A 17813-nucleotide genomic window follows, 5' to 3' on the forward strand; every position below is an offset into this window, starting at 1 on the left:
ATTTGGCTCAGAAGTTATTAGCAAAACAAAAAATTCTAAATCGGCAAAATATATTTAGTACTTCTCGAGATGGTAATGTAAAAATAAATATATATATTTTCCCCTGGTCCAAGGACCCCAAGGCAGAATTCACAGACCTCATCATGGCTCCAAATGTCCTCAAACCCCGACTCGGAAACCCATGAGAAGCGGGTAAGTAAGGTATGCTTTTAGAGAAGTTCAATGTTGCGCAAGATCCAAAAGAAACCCAGAAATTCGCTGAAAAACAAGGTGAAAGTGAAATTATGGTTACCTTTGGTTGGAACACATTAACATATGTTAAAAGAAAAATCTCAGAAATTCACTTAAAAATCACAGGTGCATTAATGGGTGCGAATTAAAACCCGAAAACCACTGAAATATGCAATTTATGGTTAACTCTGCAATCCATAACTCGCACAACAACTGTAATGATTATGTGCATAAGTTCTACAGTGTGGGTACTTTTGAGTGAAAATACAAACTACAAGCCCCCAAACTTCTACATTCAAGGATTTACCCTAGGAATTAGTTCAGACCATTTTCTTTTGATAGTTTGATGAAATCACTTGGACGTTTAAAAAAACAAAAACTGTGATTGAGAACTTTCCTAATGCATTTTATGATATATTCCCTTCTTTTGCCATAAGTAGTGTTTAATATGGTGTTTTAATAAACATACATACAGGGCTTTACATGCAATACACGTCATAAGATGCAATGCAATCATCTTGCTTCTGATTCAATATTTATAATGTTGCAAGGTCTGTGTTGCATCTTAAACTTGTCACAAATGGGAAAGATGCTTGTCTGGCTTCACTAGTTCAAAGTCTGATCGCTGTTTGCTCACAGGGACACACGGATATAATGAAAGTTCCTTCGAACTGGAGATGTCTCAGATTGGATTTTCCACCCATCTGTTGGAGGTAAGAAAGTTCATATGCACAAGTGCAGCACAGTCACGCCTCTTTTGTATGCCTGGAGTTGGTATTAATCTTAATTCCTCAATACAGCAATGTATGTGTGCTCATGGTAAATAACAGGAAAAAGTATAGAACTAAAGCCCTCACTACAAGTGTCCGCAATTTCCACTTGGCAGAAAACAGTGATTTCAAATGAGATTGGGATTCTGAGTTTATTAGATGTACCCCGTTGTCCAGAATCCACGCGCAGCCGTAATTTCCCCAATAACATTTCACGAGGTAAAACCTGGTGACAAAAAACATGGTAGGTACAATTTTAAGCTGCTTTGGAAACTTCAACACCTTGTGCAAGAAGTAGAAAGGGTAGATCTGCCAGTAATAACTTTTGCAAGGCTGTATCACTTTAATGTGCATGGATCATCCTCATAACATCATAGCATACCCCCAAAATGCAAAATAAAGTCATTAGCACTTTGGAGATATCACAAAATGATGCCATGTCTCCCAAGCTTTACAAAGACTTGGCTTGTAAGTGGAGATGACTATCTGTACTTGGATGATAGCAAATCAAAAGGTTGGCAAAGACAATAGGTTTAGGTTTCATTGCTATATATGGACATAGAGCGCATGGTAAAGCTATACGAATCTAAGAAATAAAAACTGCCCATTTTAAATGTTCCGTTAGCTTCAATCACGGTCTTGCTTTTATATCCATGTTTGTTTATGGTTAGAATGCAAGGGAAGGCTCATTATACCCCCTTAACGTTTCTGTGACACAGAAAGAAAGAAAAGACTACAATAAAGGCCCTCTTACCTACTGACCTTCATTTCATATAGAAAGAAAAATAGGACTGTAAGTAGGGCAAGGAAACCTTCACTAGAGACTATCTTTCATTGCCGTGGGCACTGGTGACAAGAGACTGGGAAAGGAGAGCTGGTGGAAGAAGGAGAAGCAGAAAACACCAAAAGGGAAGGGCATGAGGGAGGAATGAGGGGGATGGGAAAAAATAGAAGGAGAGAAACATAAGGCGAGATGGGAAGGGTGATGTTGTTGGCTCCTCGCTTTGTGCATCTGGATGCCTGACCCCCCAAGATGGTGTCAAAGACTTCAGAAACTGGAAAGACCATCTTGGGGTCAGGTGTCCCAAAAGGTCAAAAAAGAAGAACTAAAGTAGCGGCTGTAGCAAGATCAGACTCAAACACAGACACTGATAAAAACAACAAAAAAGCAATTGAACTATATCATATTTTTAAACCTTGATTGATTTGGATATAAAATGTAGGCACCTCTAAGATTTTAATGCAACAATGTGGCGTACTAAGTATACGTATACAACGTCAAATAGTCCCTCATGCTTTGTCATTTAAGCACTCTTGTGAGGAGGAACAATGCATCCAAACCACCAATAACACTTAGCTGAGAGGCAAATACACCACTGGACTGAGCTGTGATTGATAAAGTTTCAAGCCAATAGCTGAGAGCGGCTAGCTGAAAAGGGGAACGAGTTCAAGGAGATGCACACAAGGCCCCCTGTAAGCTTATTCAAAACAATCGGTCTTTCTTAACAGCAATGCCATTAAAACCCATACCTATAAGCACACAGGAAGTGTCCAGAATATTAGCTCTGGGAAACAAATCAGGTGAATCCAGGGCTGATTGAAATCTGGATAGCAAAAGATGCAAAATAAACCAAATAGAAACTCCTCTGCTAGAGGCAGTAGTCGAGTATTCATACCTTTCACTCAAGCAGCACACAGTAGGACACATCATTGAAAGTTTCGACCATGCATCTGGCATGGAAGGATCATGGCCAATCAGGGAGCAAATGTACCGGTCCTATGGCCCAGGAGTGACCAATCAAATCTGAAGAAACATGTACCGGTCTGTGGGACTTTGGAGAATTGAGGATCCACCCTGAGTCCTAAAACAATCTGTCCATCAGCCACTGATCCAACCCGATAGTGCACTCCAGACTATTAAGCACCGAATACATTAAGACACACATTTTAGTCCTTCAGAATACTCTCTGCTCTCTGGCCCACATACAAGGGTTCTTATCCTAGCTGCAGCGCTTCCTTTTGATTACTTCTTGTGGAAGTTGTAAAGTGAAAGATACATCAAGACAATCGGTTTTCATCGGATTATATTGGGAGGATATGTAGCACAATGAAATCTAAGCCACTGATTGTAGGTCGATGTAATTGACTTCAATATAGTGTCAAATAACCCATGCTAAGAAGGACAACAAGGGAGTTAGTTAGTCCCCTTGTTGATGGTTTTATTTTTATGAACATTAGCCCCTTGGAAATTGGATTGAGAACACAATAATTATAACACATCCACTAAACGGTTGTGCATTTTACCAGCTACCTGTCTGGTTTGCCTTTTAAAGCCGGTTGTAGAAACCACACTTGAGTCATCTTGTGCCAAGTACTGGCAAAGAAGAAAGAATTGGTCTAAAAAATCTGGTCGTAATTTGCGACTGGTATTTTTGTGACCAGTAGAGAATTTAAATGAAGGCCCCTATATACTAATAAGGCGGTTTGTATAATTCTGATTCAGAGTGGGTCTTAATCTGACCTACCTCACAGATATTAGTGAACTTGATCACAAATTGTGGATAGTGTAAAGACACCTAAAATGGCTTCAGTACTTTGAAAAGTATGTTCATGGTTGTAAACACCGGATTGGAATGTTTGCGGCCTTTATCATGCTCAGTATATCTGGCCCCTAGTTCTTTGACACATTACTGATCTAGGCTGCAGACTCACTCTCTTCATCTGCCAGGGTATTCAGATGCGGCCATCTCTAGTTGACATCTCGGGTTAGGGTTCACAACAATAGTTTTCCTAACTTTTCGTTCAAATGTAGATCTGCAGGGGTGTCATGAGTTTGATTTTCATTTCATGCTTGTTGCAGGATGGGATTCTCTTCGGCACTGTTGGAGCCTATGACTGGGATGGCGCTGTTCTCAAGGAGACTAAACATGGCCAGATCATCCCTCCAAGGGAAGCTTTCGAGAAAGAGTTCCCGGTAAAACTCAAGAACCATGCAGCCTACCTGGGTAATTAACCCCTTCTGTGCCACGCCCTTTCCCCCTCCTGTGCCGGGCGTTGCATTAGTGGGCGGGGTCCATGACGAGATAGTCTCGTCATGGGCACAGCGCAACCGTGCTCCATGACGAGACTATCTCGTCATGGGCACTGAAGAGGTTAAGCAGGCACATAGGCGAGTCCTTGTTTCTAACTGTGCTTCCTTTTTTTTTTTCTGAGTTTTTTCATAGCGCGAACTTGATCCGAAGGTATCGGGAATCAGGGCACTTTACATGAGCACCACGCTGGCGTAACGAAACTCGAGGGGGTCTTCCTGCAAGGCACATGGAGGGGCTCCCTCCTGGCTCAATCTGGAGCTCTGCAGCCAGACAGCTGTGCTGAGGGGGCCCCCTGGAGCTTGGGGCCCCCCGCACCACGGGGGCTGTGGGGGGCCTGTGTTAAGCCCCTGGGGCACCAGTTGCGTTACACAAGGACATTCATTTTTCTTAGGCACAAGGAGATTAAGTCATTTGCCCAGAATCAGAGGATGTTGAGGGGTGTCGAGGCTCAAACCCAGTTCCCCAGGTTTGAGGTCGACCGCCCTAGCCATTAGGCTACATCCTCTCCCCAGCCTTCTTCTGGGGATTATCTGTATCTAAAAAACCTGCTCCATAAACTTTACTCGATAGTTGTGCAAGAGTGGAATTCTGGGTAATTGAAGTCCACACTGTTGGAATGGTCACTGCCAATCACTGTTCTATCCATGTCCCCTGTATTTGTCTAGGGCAGGCTTCCCCAAGTGTCTTGTGAGCTGCTAGTACCTCTCCAGCTATCTGCGAGTCGCTCTCCTGGTCGCAGCCCAGCCTACTAAATTGAAAACTTTTGCTTGGTTGAATTAAAATATGTATACCAAAATTGAAAAGTGTTTATTCGAGACGAAAATGTGTTTATTTTCAGAACTCCCAGCTAATGTTTGGAGAAAAAGTGATTGAATTCTCAAAACAGATTTAAAGGTGATATTTGAGTGATAAAAAAAGGCGGCATTTGAGCAACTTAATACAAGCATTGTTAACTTGATGTGCCAGTGGCATTGTAGCTACAGTTTATATGTATAGTGCATGTAGAGTCATCCACCATCGATTAACCATTTTTTCAGGCGCGGCCTGTCATTTGGGGTGGAGGGGCCAACCCCCTCCACCTTTTGCCCCATAGGAACAGACTCTGTCAGGCTGAACAAAGGTCAGCCTGACAGACACTGTTCACATTCAGTTCCAGCAGCCAGGAGCAAGACATGCGCATTTAGCGCTGGCTCCTGGCTGCCTGAACTGAACTTTGCTGGGCCAGAGTCGAGTGTCAATCAGTGACACTTCATCTCACAGTGGGGTGGGGTCAGTAGTCTCACTGACCCCATCCCACTCTGTGATGATGTTGGGACTGCTGCCTTCCCTCCAGCCAATGAGGGACGGCAGCAGTCCCAAGCCTTCTGAACCGCCGAGGCAGCGCAAAGCTGGCTGCAGGTAAGTGTGTTTTATTTTATTTTTAAATTGTTTGGTGCGTGCGTGCATGTATGAATGTTTGGGAAAGAGTGTTGTGAATTAATGTGTTTGTGTGAGTGCATGGTTGTGAGTGTTATGTGTATGTGTGCATGTGTGTGTGTTCCGTCCGCCCTCCTCCATCCAAACCCTACCGGCCGCCACTGCTTTTTTACTTTACTGCTGGCCAGTGGGCCAGATGCACTAAAATGATCACTGCTAGCAATCTTGGATATGGTGCCAATGATGTAATCTTGCCTGCTGTGGTCACTGTTACAACTCTAATAATATGAGTAGCTTCTAAGGAGTTTTGTGGAACTTAAGTAGCTCTTGTTTGAGAAAAGGTTGGAGGCCTGTGGTCTAGAGAGAAATACACTTGGGGTGGAAGGAACCCTCAGTGTCTCCTATTGCCAAAGAAGACAGAGTGAAAACCATTTGTACCAAAGCGATGCTGGAAGGTGAGATTGTAGTTTAAAGCACAGATAATTCATGGAATTTACCAGAACCCTTCTAGCATTGTTCGCTAGTCAAGATAAAACCTGGAGGTAACGCAGTTACTTCTGGGCGGAGCCTCACGCCGCATTGAATGGAGAAAGGTTGTGTCTGAGCCAATAAACTATTATGATTCTTCACACCTTCCAAATGCACCCAATATATCCCAAACTTCCAGTCTGCCAATCCATGACGAGAATAACTGTTGGTCACTATTCAATGGGAGCCAGTCGCAAAGTACATCAGGGTTCCTTTGCATTCTCAAAGCTCTGGACTTTTTCTAAAGGCCTATTGGGGTCCTTGTGGGAAAGTTTATACCGGTGCTTAATTTGAGTAAAAAAAAAAAAAGAAAAATGTTCAAAAGAAAGTGCCAGGACCCTTCTCAAGAGTCCACTGCAGCTTGAACTACCCATTTCCCCTGCCCTGCTACTAATGCCAATAACAAGCCAAAACTACTAACATTGCACTCCTACAGGTGTGCAAATTCAGACAATTTGAGGCCCCCAAAGATATAAGACTGGCCTGGCAGTTAGTAATATGAATTTTTAATGCATTTTGAACTATTAAACTCTCTGGTGATGTGCTCGCCTTAAAAATAGACATGTAGCGCCACCATGTGGTGAATTGCCATAAGAGCCGGTATTGAGAGAGGCAAATATGGGCTCAAATTAAGCACGGTCTATAATATAACAATGTCAGGATGCGCTACAGTTATAAACAAATAAAAAATAAATCTATTAAGATGTACTTTTCTTCGGGTTAGCGTCTTAGTGAACTGTAGATACTTGTATATCTCCTGTACTTTATAAAAAATCTCATTCAAGAGAAGGACATGAACTTTGTGTGGTACGATTGCTTCTTCCTGACATACTAGAGGTGCTAGAATGATTTCCAGATTGGGGGTGCTGGCCAGTGTGTCACTTCAGTGTCCAGCAGCCTCCTACACTACAACCTCACCGGGATATAACAGAATTCTGACACTGAACGAGTAATTCTAGGACCAGCCACATCTTTTTTATGCAGAGTGGTTTACACCGTCGTCGCCTCCATGCAACTTTTTTGAAAGGTGGAGTATAGATGTGAATTATAAAACATATTTTCTCAAAAAATGTAAATTAGACGTGGTATGGAATGCTCACTTTTAGACAGCATGTTCACTATTAATGCCCGCCTGTTGAAGTTGGGAAATCAATTTAAAGAATCACTTGAAATTTAATTTATAGTTTAACATGTGACAATATGTGTTCTCTTTTAAAGGCAGATCTTAATATGACTGACCGAGGCATTGTTGGGCCCCTTCACAAACTCAAATGGGCAGGTAAACCAGACACACAGGCTAGATTTACAACTACAAGAAATTCCAAAAGGTGACTTTAGGTCATACATTCTTCCACGTAGTACTACTCCCCAGCGATGAAGTCATATGCAGGAGTAAATGCCATCATCTACTGGCTTCAGAGTGTACATTTCAAAGCACAAACACCTTGGAAGTTTGTCAATGTCCAGAACCACATGATGCAAGTGTTTTCATTCACAAACTCGACTCACACTCCTTTCCACCTCGGAAATGGTCGCAGATTTACTCAAGGTTTGGGTAAATACATTTTCTGGATGGGAAGGGGAACTGAACATCCCCAAACTTCATAAGTAAGTTGGGGAAGGAAGGGGGTTCAGTAGAGAGGATAGTGTCTCCTTTTGAAGAAAAATAATATAAAAGAATAGAAATTGTGCTGCTGCACAAATGTCAACAGTAAAACATGCATTCACGTGGCTCTGTCTGGATTATGCCTCGAAAGCTGTGTCTGGGCACAATTCCAGATGTAAGAACAGAAATCTCTGAAATATGTTAAACTCGGCCCATGTGGGAGTGAAAATTTCTATACGCGATTTAACAAATGTCTTTGTGACTCTGGCCCTGTGTGACCGGGTGAAATTCTGGCTGCACACCATACATTCTCTCAGAGCTCTGCTCCTGACTGCAAAATGCACTAGAAGTTTCCTTCTAAGAACCGAGACTCATTCAGAGCTGCTCTTCTGACAGCATCCAGACTCTTATCAGTTATACTCTTAATAATGCACAAATATTCACCAGATAAAAAATTGCACACATATTAAGCTTATGATACCATAGATAGACGGATGGATGGATGGATGGGGGGGGGATAGATAGATAGATAGATAGACAGATAGATAGATAGACAGATAGATAGATAGATAGATAGATAGATAGATAGATAGATAGATAGATAGATAGATAGATAGATTTTGCTCCCGGGGATAGGCTATGTCACAAATTTAAAAACAGAGGATATTGACAAGCAGTATTTTGCTGAGGAGTCCCTACTGGAGAGTTGAAGGATGATATAGCACCTTCCTACTGTTGCTTTAAAAGATTGACAACCTCAGTAGGAAATACCATGCCGTCCTGAGGATTCGCCTTTCCTAATGGTTTCTGGGACAGGGCCATTATTTACCAGACTCCCCACTAATGCTATATCAATAGAAAGCATTGTCTCGGTCGTTTGTCTACTATTAGCCACCGCTTTTCTGTTTTGGTCTGCCATCTAAGTCTTATGCCATGAGCAGCAAATTTGTTCTTCTAGTTCCGCCACTCCAGTTCTTTTATTTTTTAAGATTATGTGTCTCAAGCATGCCTTGCAATAAAAGGCTACAGGAATTCTTCATTGTTTTGCCTTTTTTGGGCAACAATTTCAAGTCTTTCTCCAATTGATGGCCTTTCAGGAATTTGCTTAGAGCAGAACAGAGTATGAAGGTCCACATCAAGGACTGGTGGTTGCCAAGGTCTACTGATTCACTGAGGACACTAGTTCGCTCGCAAAAGACTCCTATGTCATTCATTTTCTGCAGTCTCAGGAGTCTCATTTCACGCTGACTGGACCAGGTTGAAACAGCCAGTTTCTTCACACCGAAAATCACTAGCGAAACTCAATATCCCTTCTGAAACCCAACCTCCTGTATCCAGATGCAATGTAGCCAGGTCCCATGAAGGAAGACGCTTTTGTCGTACCAGGACCTCTTATCGCTAATCATGTCTATCCGCTTTAAAATCTTGGTTCTCGTAGACCTGCATGTGGAAACCTGTGTCAGGAGACCATCGAGGGGCTTCTGAGTTTGAGGGCTAAAGGGTTAGTTAGAGATCTTAGCGGAGTGAAAACCCAAACACAGAAAAGCAAGCGCAGATGGCGGCCATGTTTTCAGGTGAGGTGTGTGGCTCCCCATGCTGCATCTGGGACCTCAAACTGGCATTACCACCTAGACTTATGAATCTGAGTCTAGGGACAGAAGATGCTAGTTTGTTTGGGTCTGTATACTTATGGACCCCTTTATAAGAGGTTTGTGTCACATTTGCACCACACAATGTGGTATAAGCGCAACACAAACCATAAATTAGAATTATGAAGCCGCGCAAGGCCACTTTGCGTGGTCCTAAGGGGCTCCTTGAATCTGGAGTAAAGCAACACAACGCAAATCGCGTTGTTACCTTACCCTGCGCGATTGTGGCCTCTTATGGGCATTGCTTGGGTGTGCCCACGCTACTCATGTGGTTCTTGACGCATTCCCTGATTTACCGCAACTGGTAGAACTGGGAATGAGCCAAAAGATATGCCTTCCCAGGAGAGACGTATCAAGGAGAAATATCTTTATTTCTCCTCGTTCCTTCCTCTTTCTATGTGAGCTGCATTCTACAGTAAACATAGAAAGAGGACTATGCCTCTCAGGATTGTTTTAGTACAGGAAGGTTAAAAAAGAATCCTGCGTGCAACACAGGCACCATTGCTACATGGCTCAAGGATCCTTGCATTGGCACTAGGCTGCCAAAATGACAGCAGCGCTGGGGAAAAGACAGGAATGTGCCGTGTTGCCTTAAATATGGTGCATTCCTGCCTTTTCCGTCACACAGTGCAGCACAGCAAGGTGACTTTCTGCACTGAGTGACCTTTTTGTCAATAGGCCCCTTAGTATGTCAACCTCAACAACACTTGCAGTGGGTTGATGTCCATATCTGTGCCCCATGCTCTTCCAAATGTAAGGCATGTGCATTCTGTTGTACCAGTAGTTAAAGTTACTAGGCCGATCTTACGTCCAACTCACCCAAAGACACATCTGCCTCACAACCTATCATGCCCATATAATAGATTGCAGTGCGTTTAATAAGTACAATAAAATACAATTTTTAGCCTCAATTGAACTTGTTGACATGTGGCTATTATATGACAAGATGGAGGAGGAGCAGGCTGCCTGTGTTATTTCTTCAATGTACATCATTTGAATAAGTAGCCTGATTAGAATAGTTCCATGCAAGGCAGATGCCCCCTGCAGCATTACTTTGTGTAGTGATACACAGCGCAATGGGTCCTTCGGTGTCATTTAGTCGGCTGTGCACTATGTATGACTTTTCTGATGGTTGCCATTCTCATCTGCTTAAGCAAACGCCCTTATCCAAAAATCTGCAGTCTTCCTGTTTATAAGTGATGCTTTCCTCTTGCAGGATACACAGTGTCTTCGGTCAAGCTAAGGAATGGGAAATCGCTCTACGTCGCTGGCGCCCCCAGGTTTAAACACAAAGGCAAAGTAATCCTGTTTGACATGAAAGCCAATGGGAGCATCTCCATTTCTCAGGCCTTGATGGGAGAGCAGGTATGTAGAGGACACCTCAAAGCACTTTCTAAGTAAAGTATTGCAGTGTGGTAGACAAAGCCCTTTAGATGTATTTGCCCCTACAGCCTTATAACCTGCTGGGGTTTATACCAGTTGTTAATAGCCCTGAACCCGAGTTATAGGACTCAGCAGCAGATGAGGGTGTATAACGAAGGAGAGGGCCTTTAACAACTAGTATAGTCCGAGGCAGAAGGGCTATAAGGCTAATAGGACATTCCACCCACCAAGGGTAGAATGTTCTCAATGAAAAAGAGAGAAACATGAAGATAAACATGGGGTCTCCGGGCTTATACCAGCCATTATAAGTCCAGAGTTACTCCACTGTCTTCGATGGAGCTCTCAGCATTCCAATGTTCTACTATAGACTTTGAGTCTGCCGTAGCGGGCTCTACCGGCCATTAAAGTCCCACTCCAGCGTTAAAGGCCCGAGTCGTAGGGAGGGCCTTTAACAAGGGAGCTGGCCTTTAATGGTCAGTAGGGCCAGCTATGTAGGGCTCTAAGGCTAGTTGAACATTCCGCCCCTAGAGGGCAGAATGTTCTAATTTGTAAAACAAGATCCTAACAGAGACCGAGGGGATTGAAATCTCCTCGGGTTCCGTAAAGCCTTTGTTCACAACAACAGCTGTGAACAACCATTGGAATGCTGGAGCTCCTGGCTTCTACCGGCCATTAGAAGCCCGGAGCAGGCATGCATAAGGTGCCTCGTTCTTCTTAAAGCTTTGCGGTCTTGCAGAGAAGGGCCTTCATATTCTCATCAAAGGTCTTGCGTTCCTGCAACAATATATTGCTGCTATCCCATCAGCAATCCTGTGGCCATGCATGGGCGGTCTCAGTTTTCTCAAAGACAGTATTGCAGTCTTGCTAAGAAGTTCTTATACTATCTCATTAACTTAACAGTACTGCCACCCTAGGAGACCATTCAGCACATCTCATTTCAAAAGTTGCAAAGAAAGGCTAGTACAGTCCTGATAAATGTATTGCAGTGCTTTACAATTGCTGGTGCCATCCCAGTAATAAAACTGCAACCCCTGCAGAGAAGTAACTGCCCAGTCCACTAACAGTATTGGAGCCCTATAGAGGAGTACCTGCCCTGTCCCATTTACTCTCCTGCAACCATGCAGAGAAGCACCTGTGCTGTCCATTAACAGTAAAGCAGCCCTGAAGAGATGTGCCTAGCCTGTCCCAGTAACAGAACTGCATCCCTGCAGAGGAGTGACTGTCCAGACCAGAAACATTATTGAGGCCCTGTAGAGAAGTGATTGCCCTGTCCCATTCACCCTATTGCAACCAAGCAGAGAAGCACCCGTGCTGTGCATTAACAGTATAGCAGCAACAATATCAAATGATGGATGAAATGCTGAACAATGCAAACATTCACCCCCAATCACAAAGATCTGGGTTTAATGCATAGTGTTTTTGCTTACCCTGCTACCCCAGTTTGGACCCAGCCATATGCAAATCAGTATTGCATTCCTATAGAGAAGTGCCTGTCATGTCCCATGAAGACTATTGCAGCCCCGGCCTGCATGGAAATACAGGCCTTGTCCCATTAATAACATTGAAGTTCTAGAGAGAAGTGCTGATCTCGGCTCTTAAAGAACATTGCCACCAACCGAAAAGTGCTGGCCCAGTCCTATTATTAACATCGCAGAACCAAAGTTCAATTCAGTCACTTTCCGTCCAAAGTGCTGCAGACCTACAATGAATTTCAGTTGCTGCCCAGCGCTGTAATGCGAAATGATGGCGCCCCCTGCAGATGTGTAGAGCGGGCCCGAATCTCTCACAGATGTTCATTGGCCTTGGGCTGAATGGGGACCCTCTGAAAAGTTGGGATCTGCGGGTGCTTCAGGGGACTGTGGTACGCTCCTGCAACTGTCCTACAGAGGTGTTTCAACCTTAAAGAGCAGGTCAGATACTACGCTGCAGGAACCTTGACGGGCATGCACTGGGCTCCTAACAGTCCCAGCAATGCCATAGTAACGCTCTGTTGCTGCTCTGTGGTGCCCAGCTCACTACTCCTGATTTTCAATTTCTTTTCAGATCGGCTCCTACTTTGGCAGCGAAGTCTGTCCTGTTGATGTGAACAATGATGGCATCTCTGATGTTTTGCTGGTTGCCGCGCCAATGTACCTGGGAGCACAAAACAGGGAAACTGGGAGAGTCTACCTTTACAGAGTGGGTCAGGTAAGCACTGTTTTATCAGGCTGGATAAGGTCAGGTGATGTTGTGCTGAGTTAGTGAGATACAATCCAACCGGAGGGGACTAGGCTTTGGGCAAATTGTCTTTATTGCATGCAGCCTCCACATAATGGTTTCAGATGATCTCTTCCAGGAGTTCCCAATTCACATCCCATTTGTATATTTATACCGTAAGAAATAAAACTGAAATATACAGTATAAATCTTTTCATTTTGAAAAAGCAGCTTGTGATAAAAGGTTCATTTAACATAATAGCGATAAATATGTTTAATGCTTTAAGGCAGCTAAAGTGTGAGTTTGTTTTTGAAAGACCTAAAGAAATAAATGACGCTGACACCCAGATATGGGGGTCATTTTTAGGTCTCGCCTAGGTAACGCTTGCGCTGTCTCTTCGGGACATGCTGTATTCAGGTGTGGATTTGAGGCTCCACCCACTTTATTACATCTTTTTAATTGGCTCCTGTCCCTGTCCTTTTAAAATTATGGCTTTTCATTGATCAATAGGCTTAGCAGTCCCTCCTTAGTACCACCTTTTCTCTTCTTGTCACCTCCCATGAGGACATCCCCTGTTACATGTGTTGTTACTTAGTAAGGTTTAATTACAGCCTCGGAGCACTATTTTATGAAATGTCTTTCTGACACACTCTCCCACAATGCTTTTTTTTTTTCATGTAACCAGCGCAGCATGCCTCAGCTGTTCTAATGGTGGGCGTGCCTTTCTTTTGGTATTTGCAGAGCCGAATGCGGCCGCATGTTTTTTTTTTCTATTTATTTACTTTTGGTATAATGGCAGTACCCGCGCTTTAGCTTTTAATATCTTAAGCTCAAAGTGCAGGGGCTGCAATTGCTTCAAAAGTAAAGTAATAGAAAACATTTTTTTTCGTTTACCATTTCATACTCTTTATTTCAGAAAATTACTATAAAAGAGATACATAAAACAATAATTAACAAGGTTAATAACAAAGATAAAAACATACATACATTTCTTTTTTTTTTAGGGGGGGAATTCTTTTTATTAACAATGCTCAGGATTCCATACAGTACAAGACAGTTCCATAAGTCCATACATGGAGAGACCACAGAAATCAATAGCAATATATTCATGAGGAAACAATGAAGACAGTAGAAAGATACCCATCCAGCACGCATCTATGTATCCACCCCAAATTTTTTAGCACATCCCCTGCTTTTATACACAGTTTCTTCGGCCCATTGGCACCAGTCAAGGTCACGTTTCCATTCCTCCAGCTGCGGAGGTGTTGGCGTCCCCCACCCCCTAGCAATGTTGCATTTCGCAATTCCCGCAGCCAGGGCCAACCATATTCCATATATCTAGACATGTCAGTTTCACCTTTAATCATCAGCAGAAGCCACTTCGGTTCCATCGGAACCGTCTCCCCCACCACCCTGGACATGATATCAGTAACTTTCTTCCAGGAACGAACTATCTCGGGGCACTCCCATAGGATATACAGGAAGGTACCTTCTTGCTGACATCACATACAAACATTTCTAAAAGAAAGGAAGAAAGTGCTGAGTCAAGCGTGCCAGGGGCTAAATTACAACTAGGGCATTGAATAGGTTGCACTGCCAAGTGAATTGTTTAGCATTTGCCACATTTTGATAAGAACTCGGGTATCAATGACCTTTAAATCTGCTACATTGTTCTGTCTTTTCCTTATCAACCATGCATGGAATAGAAATCTGGAGCAGCAAAAACCCTATGGGGTACCCGATCTGTTTGGAGAAATCTATATGCCTGCTCATATCTTCTAGTGCTGAGGTTCCTACCAATAGGGATCGATCACTTTATTCTTGCCCTGCTATATGCAGGGCAAAGAAATAAGAAATGTGGTACATTTTCTTTCTGATAACCACACAAAAGGCATCCTTGGTCATTCACATTTGATGATCCTGACCAGCTTGACGTAAAAGCATGCAGTGGTAGTGTCCCATTTCTAAACTGAAGATACAGTTTTTTAGCAAGATCGGGCTCAATTTCATCATTTGTTTTCTATTACTTCACTTTTGAAGCAATCGTGGCACCGACGCTTTAGCTTAAGATGTGTAACGCTAAAGCGAGAGTGCTGTGATCTACTTGCAGTGTGATAGCTCTCGCATTACTGAAAGTTTGAGATATTGGCGTTGCATTAATATTAGCAACGCCAACAGCTTAAACTTTCAGTAATGCAAGACCAATTGCATTGCACCGAGAGCAGGCACAGGAAGAAGATCGCTTTTAGAAACTATTACAAGTGTTTATTGGGATCTGTACTGAGGTAACCTCATTTAGCACACGCACAAAGGAGTCCCCAATGCCTCCGTGCTCACGCCTCAAAAGGCTCTGAGTTGACCTTGCGAGTCACTGTAACATCACTAATATAGCCTTATAGCCCACCGTAGCGGGCTATACCGGCCATTAAAGGCCCGCTCCATTGCTCGGCTCGGGCCTTTAACAAGGGAGTGGGACTTTAATGGCTGGTATAGCCCAGCTACTATGGGCTATAAGACTATTAGAACATTTGTAATGAATGTGCTTTTCGCTAAAAGGACACACCCAAACCCTGCACTCCCAATTTGGAGGCAAATATAGCACTGCACCTTTAAATAATACACTTTGAGCAGCACTCACTAAAGACGAGGAAAAGATGCAGCACTCCCTTTAGGCGAGGCAAGGAAACAAATCCAGGGGCATATATAGTAACACACACTTTGAGCAGCACTCTCTAAAGACAAGGAAAGGACGCAGCACTCCCTTTAGGTGAGGCAAGAAAACAAATTCAGGTGCATTTATAGTAACACACACAAGTTTATTAATGTAATATTTTAGAAAGGCAGGCTGAATATATCAGTGATTGCAGACTCCCAGATGTCAAGTGAACAATTAAATGAACAATTGAAATAAAATGCAGTATATACAAGTAGCAAAGAGTAGAAAATATATACAAAATGGTTAGGAATACCTCACCGATTAAATGTGCATCATCCTTGCCAACTCAAGCTGGGGAAGCCCCTCAACAGCCCAGGAAGGAATTCAATCAGGACTCAAGTTCCGTCACCTCCACAGCAATACGTCTATTCTGTGATGAACTTCTACCTGGCCCTCGAAGGTTCCAAGCTTAAATATCATTACTCAAAGTGAGGCGAAGCTTCTAGAAAACCTTGCCCCCTTCTCATTAGAAAAAACCGAGCTGGCTGTACCAGTCTGCCAAGGCCAAGACGGGGGCTGGTCAAGTTCCCGTATTTTGACTCCGAGGCAGAGTTGTACATTCTCACATCTTCCAGCCTCTATCTTGACGAAGCTCCCACAAGGCCTTCCAGAGTACATTAAACAAAAGCAATCAGTAAGACCTTGAATGTGAATAACCCAAACAACTTGCAAGCACTGCTGTACACGCAGAAAAACTGCAGCAAGGCAAAGCCAAGAAAAAAAGATGATATGAGGCCATGTCAAAGCCAATAGTAAGCACTTATAATTCTCATAACCCAAACAACTCGCAGGCACTGCTGTGCACGCAGAAAAGCTTGAAGCAAGGCAAAGTCAGTAAACAAGATGACATGAGGCCATGTCAAAGCCAATAGTAAGAACTCCTAATTCTCATAACTGTACAACATAATACACATTTCTGCACGACTGCTTATAGCATCACATATGTTATCTCTCAATGTACAACACCGAGCACATGTGTGCACCACCGTTCACAACACTGCACTTCAAGACCAAAAAGTACATTCCACACCTCTCTCTCCCTCATGTGCTTTCAAATGCACATTCCACACCTTCTATTCTTGGCAAGACTGTTCTACTCCGTGACAGCTCCCACTGAAAGACAACAAGATTACAAAAGAGAAGAGAAGCAGACATATGCAGGACCGTCTCATATATTCAGGCTAGGGTAAAATAACACACTAAAGTCAAATAAAATGATGGTAGTCGAAGGTCATCATAGGGTGCCAAACCACAAGAGTGCCTCTTTCACTACATCATTCTACCACTAGAGGGCAGAATGTTCTAACAAATAAAACAAAGGCCTCTCGGAGTCCTAGGGGGTTTAAATCCCCTCGGGCTTCGAGAGGTCTTTGTAAAACAACATTGGAATGTTGCTTTGCGGGCTTTTACCGACTTGTAGAAGCTCGGAGCACTCCATTGTATTCAATGGAGTGCTCCACATTCCAGTGTTCTAATTGAGCAGTGCAGCCTGTTTGTGTAGGCTTTCACTCATTTTTCCAAGCGCTCCCCAGTGCTACCTCAAGTGACTCAACTCAGGGGTTTGCTTTGTCAAGATCATAGTGTTACAAATGCTCCATTGTTTACCAGGATGCTGAGTTTCCTTTACTGCCCACGTTTCTCTCTCGTATCAGACTGCATGTCAACACACCTTACAGACATGTGGGGCCCTGCCTCCCAGAGATTATACCCATTCAGGGCTCTAAAGAAATCCAGCAGTCAGTAGCGGCTCCAAGAGGGAGTGCTGCGGGGCGGTGGGGCGGGGCAGGGGAGGGGTAGGATGGGGGGTAGTAAACTCTGGATTAAGGCCGAACAGAGTTGTGGAAATAAATAAATAAATAAATAAAACGAATTACATTGTGCGCTGCATCGCCGGGTTGGCGTTGCAGCGCTCACAATGTAATTTATTTTATTTATTTCCACAACTCCGTTTGGCCGTAATCCAGAGTTTACTACCCTCCACCCTGCCCCTCCCCCTCCCCGCAGCACTCCCTCCAAGAGACGCTACTGCCAGCAGTTCTTCCAGCCCCATTTATACTTTAAATGACCTGATCCGCTGCATATTTTCAGTAAACAATAAAGGGAGAGATATGCAATTTGTCACTGCTCAAGAAAGCACTAATTTGATAAAAACATGTCCTCATCCAGGTCTAGTGGTCCTTCGGGTATGAGCCAGGTGTACAGCTAAACAGAACAAGCATTGCAAAT

General features: G+C 43.5%; 1 protein-coding gene across 4 annotated transcripts in view; it reads left to right on the forward strand.

Annotated features, from left to right (window-relative positions):
- ITGA10 (integrin subunit alpha 10) overlaps positions 1–17813 on the forward strand; it is a 307154-nt gene that overhangs the window by 174316 nt on the left and 115025 nt on the right. For all 4 annotated transcript variants that reach the window (XM_085637685.1, XM_085637688.1, XM_085637687.1 and 1 more), the window contains 4 exons: positions 871–944; positions 3862–4006; positions 10509–10657; positions 12719–12862. In XM_085637685.1, coding sequence (XP_085493811.1) covers positions 871–944; positions 3862–4006; positions 10509–10657; positions 12719–12862 — 512 coding nt within the window. The remainder of the gene's footprint in view (positions 1–870; positions 945–3861; positions 4007–10508; positions 10658–12718; positions 12863–17813) is intronic.

Source organism: Triturus cristatus, chromosome 12 (assembly GCF_964204655.1).
Source record: "Triturus cristatus chromosome 12, aTriCri1.1, whole genome shotgun sequence".
In the NCBI taxonomy this organism is placed as follows: domain Eukaryota; kingdom Metazoa; phylum Chordata; class Amphibia; order Caudata; family Salamandridae; genus Triturus; species Triturus cristatus.